The 11,568-nt window shown below is 39.1% G+C and overlaps 1 protein-coding gene across 1 annotated transcript; it reads left to right on the top strand.

Moving 5' to 3' along the window:
* The first annotated feature begins 4,434 nt into the window (after positions 1–4,434).
* On the top strand, positions 4,435–5,553 carry LOC140791082 (peroxidase 2-like). Its single transcript, XM_073141469.1, has 2 exons — positions 4,435–4,596; positions 4,715–5,553. The coding sequence occupies exons 1-2, from the start codon at positions 4,435–4,437 to the stop codon at positions 5,450–5,452; spliced, it is 900 nt and encodes a 299-aa protein (XP_072997570.1). The 3' UTR covers positions 5,453–5,553.
* The last annotated feature ends 6,015 nt before the right edge of the window (positions 5,554–11,568 follow it).

The following is an 11,568-nucleotide window of genomic DNA, read 5'->3' as shown; positions in this document are numbered from 1 at the left end:
TACCTGCAGCCCACTGGACCAGAGATAATGGACTGGGCTCAAGAGCCTAGTCAGACAACAGATAAGGAGGTGGGCTGCGGGGCCTCCCGCAGGCCACCAAAAACCAAGGGGTGGACTGGGCTCTAGAGCCCAGTCCACCGAGACCTTTTAAAAAGGAGGGGACTGTGGACTTGGGCTGCAACGCAGCCCCACTCCACGCCCACAGAGAGAGAGCGGTGGGGGGCCCAATCTCCACCCTCTCCTCGTCTCCTTGACAGAGAAGGAGAAACAAAGGAGAGGGGGGTTGCTGCCGGTGATCCTCGTCATCGGCAGCCCCCCCGGCTCCAGCAACAACTCCCCAAGTTGACTAGTTCGACTTGGGCGCAGGAGTGGATAGAACCTCCGGCTAGTGCAGCCGGAGGGGAAAGAGTTGAGGAACTCCATGGCCGGTGGCCATGGAGTTTTCAACTCAGAGCTAGGTGGGCTCGAAGCCCTCTTCTCGGGTACCCACCTCTTTCAAGTGAAGAGGTGGGTTGGCCGAGGTTGACGAGTGAGGCCACCACCGCCGGTGGTGGCCGCAGGTGCCAAAGAAACTCGACGGTGGGAGGCGACATGGCATCGCCTCCCTCGCACCCCGTGGGTACCCAATTTGGGTACCTACAGCAAGGGGGAAAAACAGGGAAACTTCCCGAACCGGTGGGTGGTCGACCGAGGTCCACCGGTCGGCGTATTTCTCCGATGAAAGCAGACGAAGACAAAATCCTAATTACGCATGCTTAACTAGGCTATTTTCAAATTAAAATAAAGAGGGGATGAAGGCTAACCTGACGATCGAGGTGAGGGGTTTTGGTTGGCTGTCGGCGCTCCGGTGACTCGCTGCCTGTGATGAAACTTCGGCGGCTCGGGAGAGAAAGAGAGAGTAGGGGAAAAGCGAAGAAGAGAAGATTTTGCAAAAGAAAGAACTCGAGGGGAAATTGGGTGGAGGTTAAATAGGGAAAAGGGTGGAGAGGGCAACGTATGGAGTTAACTCCACTCCGGCGCCCTTCTCTCCCACCTCTCGCAACTAACTGCGAGAGGTGGGGGAGAGGGAAGAAGGAGTCAGCGCACGCGCATGGCGCGTGCGCTTAATTTTTTTTTTTTTTTTTTTACGGGTGTTACAATCGAGCTCAATATTTTCATGATGTACTAGTATAAGGTGGCTCCAAATCAATGAAAATATTATACTATCAAATTAAGAATATTAGTTACATAAGAAATAAACCGAGTCCAAATAAGGCTTGAGGGCTAGTATAAGGTTTCTCCAAATCAATGAAACTAATAATTTGTGCTTGTAATTGTCAATCAAGATTAATATAATGTGCTGTCAAGCACATATAGCCAATTATTTAATTAGAAGTTCATGCATGTTAATGAGATTTTATCAACTTTTTGGAGACTTTTCTTTAGCTTCTCATTTTCTAATTCATAGGACTTTTAGACATTCATTCCTTATAATATTTTTAAAAGCCCTTTATAACAATGATTTAATGTTTTTATCAACACATTCAATCAAATATATTCAACTATTCTAAAAGGATATTCATGAATAATTATCATCTTTGTGATAATTTTTTTTGTATGATCAGAAAATGATGAAATTGAACTAAAAATTACAAGAATCTCTAAATCCATAGCTTCACACGCAGAGAAATTGAGCGTATATATTTTTTTCTTTTATTGATATAATTGCATTCATTCAAGTGTGTTTTTAAGATTGATCCCTTCAAAATATCACTTTTGACCGTTTTTACACTTATATTTAGAAATTTTTTTTTTCCAATATCTCAACTTTGTCAAAAGTATCCCATACCACAGACTTCATTTTCTCTCTTTTTTCTACTTCATTTTTTATTTGCACTTCTTCTATCTCCACTTTATCGGTCCTTAGATTTTATCATGTTAAATCATAGAGGTTGCAAACTATTGAGATGAATGAAGTATACCAAACATTTATGACATTTATAAAAACAACACAATTTTAATTGCATGTAGATGATATGTCTTGGAAGTCATTAAAAAGTAAAATAAAATTACCTATTAATATAAAAATAAGTAGATTGATCTTACAAATAAATAAAAAAACATAAAGCAAGTATGCTAGTAATAATTATCTCTAGATGTTTATTTCTAAGGAGATACAGAGAAACATATGCTAGTAATAATTATGCTTCTATAGATATTTTTTTGTCAATAATTTGTCTCCCATTTCTCTTGATATGACTCAAAGTTATTGGAAAAGAAAATCAAAAGTTGACAGGGGCCTCTTAATTCATGAACAACAATATATATGTATAATCCTGAAACCAAGTCATTATCCAACCCTTTCTTCAAACTTTAGATTAATACATCCACTAAGTGGGGAGATCCAAGCTTGGACTAAAAGTAGTCTGTCGTTTATATCTACATCCATCCATGTTCACAGAAATTCCAAGCAATAGACCTTAATTATCACCAGAATAAACACATCGTAGCTATTTACTGACCAGTGACCAAACATCACAGCACAAACTAAATTCAGTAGAATTGAAATTAGATAAGATAAATATCATAGATGGAATATGTGCAGTAATAGCTCAAAGGTGAATGAGTAGATCAAGTCAAGAAACCAAAAAAATAAAAAATAAAAAAGAAGAAGAAGAAGACTTTTTTTGTCGAACAACCCTAAGAGTAGAATCAGCATATTGCAATTTTGCGATGTTTTAGATGTATACATAGGTGAATTTTCAACGAAGTTAAAAATTCTTGTCCAACTAGGTTTAAAAAGATATGAAAAGTTCATCGTAGTTAACTACGACATGAATAAATTATCTCTACGTCTGATATGTTATACATTCAAACACCCAAACACACACACGATGAAAGCTCTCCGCGTAAAAAGTGAAAATCTTGCTTATTTAATATACAATGACTAACTATTGTTATTTGTTACTATTGTTGTGATTTTATTTTCAAGCCAACCTATAACCATATAACTATCATCTATTAGGGTAAGCTCACATGCATTAGATTATAAGGAATAAAAAATAAGGCCATGTTTTGCATAAAAAAATAATTAATTATAGTAACCACCTCTTCATCTCTATTATTAAGATCTTAATTATCGATCCTAATTAACATGTACTCTTAAGCCTATTGGATGCATCACGTTCATGCCATCTCCGTGATTGGTGTGAACTGTGAAAGTTGCTACTGATTACCGATCTCTAATCTATCTTTAGATTCTATAAGAAAAGTAAATATATAATTCCAATCTCTTTACTACGTGTATAGAAAGCCGCAAAGACGTCATTACAGTCGTAGACAATTTATTATATATACCAGCGGTTTGTTGATTTTGGCCTCTGGTATAGCATATACGCCCTACTCGTCCTATATCATATTTAGATTTTGAAACTGTTTAATTAGAGTTTTCGACTACTCTAATTATTGTTTGGTTTCTACACCAACCAATAATTATATTCCAGGAAGGTGAGTTACAAACTTTTTTAACCCACTAGTTTAGTTTTAATCCATATGAATGTCGTATACTAAAATGAACTCTTTATTTTAAAAATAATTATTTTTATATTCACTTGTATTATACAATAAGGGTGTAATAATTAATTTTAATATGATATAAAGTGAAAGAAAATATGCGGAAAATATGTTTTATTTTTTATAAAATTATCATAAATATTCTTTAATTTAATATAAAGTAAGTTGATGGGATATATATTAAAAGTAAATTAATTAGTTATTAGATTAGTGTGTGATATAAGATATAATTTTAGTGAATAATATTTATATTTTAAAATAGAGTTATTATAATAATTAGTTGTTATTATGAAATAAGATTAGTGTTGGTACCTACATTGGTCAAAAGCATGTTTAATTGTGTATAATCTCACTACGTACTTACAAAGGACTTGTCTTGACACTAGCTAAGTTTCTAGGGACGAAATTGTAAACATGTAATTTTTTTAGGAACTATTCCCCCTCTTAAATATTTGGTTTGTGAAATATTGTTATAGAAAAAATAATGGTTAATCTGTCGGTTGTACCAGTCTTCTGTTACATTAAAAATAAATTTTTAAATGCGACGCCCCTTGGAGCTCATTACAGACTCGTGAGAACTAGGAAGTCAAAATTCCAGCTTGTGCTGCCCACGTTCTAGCTTTACTCCTCCACCTAATATGGCATAAAAAAGAGGAGAAGACTCTTTCATCTTATCATTGGTTAATTTACTTGCTCAAACCCATCCCTTCTCATCTATAAATAGCTATCAGCATGAGCAGCTCTTCATCATCAGCTAGCTGCTCTTCCTCACTGCTCTCTCTAAGATCTAGCATACATATACATATAGTAAAGATGAGCAGAGGTAGAGGTCAGCTTCCTCTCTTGGCCTCATGCCTTCTCTTTGCATTGGCCATCCAAGCCATGCTTCCCACCTCCTCTGCTTCCCTACAAGTTGGATTCTACGGTTGCAAGTGCCCAAAGGCTGAGGAGATCGTGAGAAAGGTGGTGCACAAGGCTGTGGCCAAGACTCCAGGCCTTGGCGCTGCCCTTATTAGGATGTTCTTCCACGATTGCTTTGTTAGGGTAAGTAAGTTATACTTTACAAATATATATATATTTTATAACTAAATTCTTATTCTTTATAGAATTCATATGTATATATGAACGAGACTAATTACCATTAATTTTTTTTTTGCGCCAGGGCTGTGATGCTTCCGTACTCCTCGACCCAACACCAGCCAACCCCAACACTGAGAAAACTTCTCCTCCAAACAACCCTAGCTTGCATGGCTTCGACGTGATTGATGAAGCCAAGGCTGCCCTCGAGCACCACTGCCCAGGCATCGTCTCTTGTGCGGACATTATCGCCTTTGCTGCTCGCGATGCGGCTAAATTTCTCGGTGGTATCAAGTACGCCATCCCCTCTGGAAGGCGAGACGGAAGACTCTCCATTGCAGCTGAGGCGCTCCAAAATTTACCCCCTCCTTTCTTCAATCTAACCCAGCTCATCGCTAGCTTTGCATCCAAAGGGTTATCCGTCGATGATCTGGTCACCCTCTCCGGAGCACACTCCATCGGTGACTCCCACTGCTCATCCCTCTCGCTCCAGGATCCATCAATCGAGCCATCCTTTATCACATTCTTAAGGAGCAAATGCCCACCGACGGCGAGCCCTACTACGGTTGTGGATCAAGATATTGTGACGCCAAATAGGTTGGATAACCAATACTACAAGAATGTGATAGCTCACAAAGTATTGTTCTCTTCCGACGTTGCCTTGCTAGGTAGCCCCCAGACGGCGGCCTTGGTGCAGGCATTTGCGAGGCACCAGGGAGCTTGGAAGACAAAGTTTGGGGCTGCCATGGTGAAGATGGGCCACATCGGGGTGCTTACTGGAAATCAGGGCGAGGTTAGAAAAATGTGCAAGGTTGTGAACTAGCTAGCTAGCTAGTTTCAGTATGACTTGCCATGCATATGCGGTGGCTTGCTTAGGATGACTTGGTATTTATATTCTGATGTGTATTGTTTCGTCGACGTCACGCTCTATGACTTGTTGAGTCTGTTGATGTTGTTTGCCTTGTTTTATTTCATTCTTTTGTTCTCATTTTCTAAAATTGCTTATCATCTGTATAATGCACAATAAAATTACTTTGAGGTAAATCTTTGTGCTGCTTTTGAGTTTTTACAAACATGATTTGTAGTGACATGGTAAGTGATGGAGTAAGCATTTGTAGAGAAATTCATGATGCTTCAAGATCATCAGAAGGATCACCATTTCAGGCTGAATTTAAGGGTTTTTGGACGACATTATTGAATTGGGCAAGATTATATATTATTTTGGATGGAAATGTCGTTTTGAGCGAAATTTGATAACATTGAGCCCTATGATCTTTTTGCCAAATTTCATGATTTAAGCCTGAAAAATTGAAAAATTGCTATTTTAGAAAGATTTTATTAGCTTAAATAACTTTTCATAGAGATATCGGAAGCGGATGAAATTTTTAGATTTTGGATCTCTATGATTAGATTTTTTATTTCTTTTTTACAAGAATAAACCACGCTGCCAACTTGAGAGCCTGGAAGGCGAAGTTTGGGTCTGCCATGGTTAAGATGGCCGACATCGAAGTGCTTACTGGAAACCAGGGTGAGTCAGGAAGACGTGCAGGTTTCTGAACTAAATTCAGTGCGAATTGCCAAGCATGCACATGCAGTGATTTATCGTACTCGTTTTTTAAATCGAATTACTTGTACGTTATGCTACCAATAATTTAATTGGTTTGAATTGTTGTCATGAAATGTAACCAGATGAATAATATTTGTTGCTAAAATATTGTTCCTTGGTGTAGAATTTAATAAGAAACACAAAAGACAAGATTTAACCTGGTTCAGCTATATGCCTTCATCCATAGAAAGAGAGCAAGTCTTCTTATTCATACATCTTTACTATGGAAGCATGGTTTCTCTCGAACAAAGTGACTATCCATCTCAATGTGTTTGGTCATTTAATGAAAAACATAGTTAGAAGCAATGTGTATAGTTGCTTGATTATCACAAAACAAATCATGAACAAGTATATTAAGCTAAATTAATTCGCTTGTGCTGAAAGCTATAGTTCTATATTCAGCTTTGAGGCTCAAATCTGCCACTACATTTTGTTTTTGCTCGTTCAAGTGACTAAGTTACCTCTAACAAATATGCAATAGCGCGTGATTGACCTTCTATCAACTAAATTTTCATCTAAATTTGCATCAGAAAAACCTATGATTCTTGTGTGACTATTCTTTTCATCTGTAGACCCTATTCTAGCATGCATAAATTGGCTAACTAGACTAACTAGATATGTGATATCGAGTCTTGTAATAGCTAAATAAATTAACTTTCCAACAAGCCTTTGGTATCGACCAATATCAACCAAAACGCTCACCTTCTTTGCTTGTTTTCCGTAGGACATCAGTTAGAGTTCTAGTAGATTTGGCCCCTAGCTTTCTAGTTTCATTCAATAGATGTAGATGAACTGTGTACTCTCTTTGAATTTTAAATCAGCTCTTTTTCAACGAGCAACTTCTATACCAAGCAAATGTTTTTAAAATTCAAAACTTTGATATTAAACATTTTATGAAGCATCACCTTAAGTTCACCGATTTCTCGACTATCATTTCTAGTAATGATATAAATAAGAACAACAGTAATAACAAAATTGCATCTTTTGACGAACAACTAGGAATCAGCTGCACTTCTTTGGAGCCCGCCTGCTATCAACGGTGAGCTAAGTTTTCCATACCAAGCTCAAGGAGATTGTTCAAGTCTATCAAGAGCCTTTTTTAATTTGTAGGCTAAGCTCTTATCGAATTCTTTAGAATGTCTAGGTGGTAAATTCACATATACTTCCTCTTCTAAATCTACATGCAAGAAAGTATTTTCTATATCCATTTGAAATAAAAGCCGGTCAAAATTTACAACTAGTGACATAAGTACTCTAAATGTGTTCAATTTTGCTCTAAGTGCAAACATTTCTTTTATAATCTAAGTTTGAGTAAAAGGTTTTGCAACAAACCTAGCTCTATATCTTTCTATTGTGCCATCACTCAAATGTTTGACTTTATAAATCCACTTGAATCCTACAGGTCTTTTACCTTTAGGTAGCTTCTTGAAATGTGTTAAGTTCTTGACATTGGAGATTTGGATAGGTAATTCGATTTTTTTTCCTCTTTTCATCAGAGCTTCCTCTATCTCTTATTTGAGATATCTTCTCTAATTTTTTCATCGTTTTAACCTCTCACCAACCCTCCATCCTCATCCCTCCTCATCTCTCCCTCTATCACTGCCTGCTCCTCCCTCTCAAGCTTTGGCCTCCACTATCTACTTCTCCTATTCTCTACCCACCTCACTTAAGTAAAAAAGCTTCAGTTCATACACCCGGTCATGACCACTCCGGAGGATAATCAACTTAAAAAAGTCTCTGCCTTCCTCATGAGCGATACCACGATAGCGACCATCACTTTGGAGAAGGAGAACGTTATCTCCTCAAGAAAGCCTCACCTTGCATTGTGGGCAAAGTCATCACATCCAGATCTCACAGGCCCAACAGGTCGAAGGTAGCTTTCGTCAAAGCCTAGGTTCCTGAAGGAAAACTAGACTTCATCGAAGCTAGAAAGAACGTTTACTTAATGGTGTTTGAACTTGAGATTGACAGATGGAAGGCCTGGTACGGCTCATCATGGTCATTCAATCACGACCTCTCTGCTCTCGTCTACTTCCAATCAAATAGGCCAGTGCAATCTTGGACGTTTTCCCATGCTGAATTCTGAGTTTAGTTTCACGGCCTTCCGTTGGAATATCTTTCAACCAACATAGCTCGTGTCCTAGCCGAAAGAGTAGGTTGTCCTGTCCCTCAAATACGCTTGAAGAGGCGTAGTGGTCGAGGTTTAGCAGAACTTACGTTAGGGTAGACATCACAAAACCACTTGCCTCGACTCTCATGGTTACCCTCCTAAATGGCACCTCTCAAGAGATTTTTGTCAAATACAAGTGCCATTTGCGGCACTGCTCGTCCTGCGCCTGCCTCAACCATGAGCTGTCGGAGTTTTCCAGAATAGGGGAACTTGAAACCAAAATCATCGACGACTTCCCTCCACACATACACAAAAAATTATTCAAGATGCTTAAGCCCAAGTTCCTCCATCTGAATGCAACCCATTCGTCGCCAGAGCCATGGTATCTCAACTGGACCAACAAAAATCCAAGTAAAGAAAAGTCTCTGACAAAGGATCGTCATCTGCATGGCCCCTCTTTGCCGGCGATCTTAGTTGCAGTGGCCTGTTCTCCCAACCATGAGAAGTGACGGCTATTGTTACAGCTGACGTTGCTCTCTACAGAGGTATTGATCTGTCGCCTCTAACCTCACACCCCATACACGTCCCATCACCCTCGTTAACTCACCCTCTCTATCTGTCGACCACCCAATACACCAAAACAACTAGTCAGTCAATTCTACCGCCAAAACACGCATGCTAATTGACTCTTCTCATCCTCTATACCATGTCCTCGTCACCTTAACCTATTAAAACTCACCTCCTTCTATCCGTGCGGGGCTGTCAAGTTTCCACTGCATGAACCAAACCCATAACACACAACAACTTTTCTACATGCAAAACTATTCTACTCACACACCCATATCCTCTAGTGTCCCCAATTCGAAAGGTGTCCCCACCATTCACGTACCCATTCACACCTCCCTAACTCTAGTAACCAAAACAAATACAATCCAAAACTTAAACAAATTCATCTCCTCTCTAACCAACATATTGTTACCCCTTACTCTGGACATCAAGGCAACTCCAGCAAAGCTCCAAATGAACTCCACCAAGATGGAACTAGCAGCCTCCATACTATCCCAGAACCATTACCAATCACCTCATTTCTTGTTACGATCCGACCACATGGGTTAGGTTAGTTGAGTCGAGTCAACTTGAGTTAGTTAGATTTATTTTATTATTTTAAATTTCAAATAAATTAGATAGTTTATATGTGGATTTAATCTGTTATGATTTTTAGTCCTATAAATAAGAGTGGATATGTGTTGATAATTATCATTGAATGAATTTGAGTTTAGCCAAATTATTCTTTTCGTATTTATTTTACCATAGTCATGAGATCACTTTTATCTTTCTAGGATTATATCATAGCCATAGAAGTATTCTGATCTTCCAAACCTAGCCATATTCCTCCACCAACAACCATCCTATCTTATGACCATCCAATATCATTCTTGGCCGTCCGCCACCCTCTGATGACCGCCGCAACGTCGAATATTTACCGTTTTATCATATTTAGACTTTGCTCTACTATTTTAATTTATATCTTTTCATCCATACTTCTAATTTAAGTGAAATCAGATCCATTAGAACCCTATCCCGTGAGGCTATACTATCTAACTTTCATAATTTTTTTACGTTCGAATTGGTCTAGATTTGGTGTGCAACATTTTAGGTCCCACCCCTATGAGCATGTCCCTAGGAGCATGTCGCCAAGCAAAAGGAAGGCAATCTCAACAAAGAAAAGTATGCCTTCAAAGAAACACTCTACCTCAGCTACCCATAGCCAGACCACCGAATCTCCTATCCAAGATGCCATAGTGGGGAGTGATGCTTTGCCACGGGCGAATCAATGAAGATATTAGCTTGGAACTATCAGGGGTGTGGAGGCCTCGCGATAGTTCGTAGCATGAAAATGTTCCTCCACAGCACCTCCTCCTTGTTGACTTTCTAGTCTGAAACCAAATGCAGCAGTGAGAAATCAAGCTCAATCATCTCCTCTCTTAATCTTAATCAAAGCTTTGTAGTAAGCTCTCAAGACCACATGGGAGGGCTTTGGTTACTCTGGGAAAGCACTATTAAGGTGCAAGTTCTTGAGGCTTCATGTCACTCTATTTTTGCTATTGTCAATAATCCTACTACCAATTATGAGTGTGTTTTCAGTGGGATCTATGGCGATCCCTACCATGGTCATAATGACCATCCTTGGCATTGAATCAAAACCATCTCTAGGATTGAATCAATCATTATGCTCTTTGCCCTCTACCTTTTTGTTGCATGGGTGATTTCAATGCGATTGCTGTAGTCAATAAAAAGGTTGGTGGTATGATTCCTTCTGTCCCCTGTCGAGCTGCCTTCAGTAACTAAATCAGCAGTGCAAGTCTCTTGGACTTGGGGTTTGTCGGTCCAGCTTTCACGTGGTCCAATTAGCATGCAAGTAGATTCTTGGTTCGCAAAAGACTAGATAGAACCTGGCTTTAGTTTCCTAGTGCACAAACTACTCCACTGTGCGTGTATACCATCTTCCGGTCATCAATAGTGACCACAACCCCCTCCTTCTAATGCTGCACCCAAAAGCAACATGGTTCCCTCGTTGGTTCTACTTTGAGCACTGGTGGACTCAACTCCACTCCTTCATTCCTTTTTGCCAACAGAGCTAGGCTTCCTCTTATGCCCCTAGTGACCCTATCTCAAAAAAATATTCTCTCTCACTTGTAGTATCAAGGACTGGGCCTATAGTAACATTCACAACCTTCAAAAGGAAATTGCTTAGGTGGAAAATGATGTTCTTGAGTTGCAGGCCTGTAGATTCCCCAATTAGGCTAAAGAAAAACAACCTGCGCTCCAAGCACGAAACCCTTCTTCTCCAAAGTGAGATATTATGGCATCAACGATCATGAATTCAATGGCTTCAGCATGGTGATCACAATACTAGGTTTTTTTGCTCAACTGCATATCACATAAGGAAGAAGGAGATCCTACACTTATTGGTGAAAGAGGACAGTGTTATTTATGAGCAGAATCTCATTAGAGAAAAGTTTGTTCAAAGCTACTAACCTTATGTCTCTCAGGAATATGAATCACGTCAACTCGAGCTCTCTCCCTAAAATCCCAACAAAGTTCTATTGGCAACCTTGGTAAGTCCTCTTCTAATGAGGAGATCTATTCCATAGTGAAAAGCTTAAGCCTTGACAAAGCGTCGGAGCTAGACAGTTTAATAGCTAGATTCTACCAGCTCTTC

The sequence above is a fragment of the Typha latifolia genome, chromosome 6, assembly GCF_019914945.1.
Source record: "Typha latifolia isolate L0001 chromosome 6, TyphaL0001v2, whole genome shotgun sequence".
NCBI lineage: Eukaryota > Viridiplantae > Streptophyta > Magnoliopsida > Poales > Typhaceae > Typha > Typha latifolia.
This window is presented reverse-complemented; position numbering and strand designations above follow the sequence as displayed.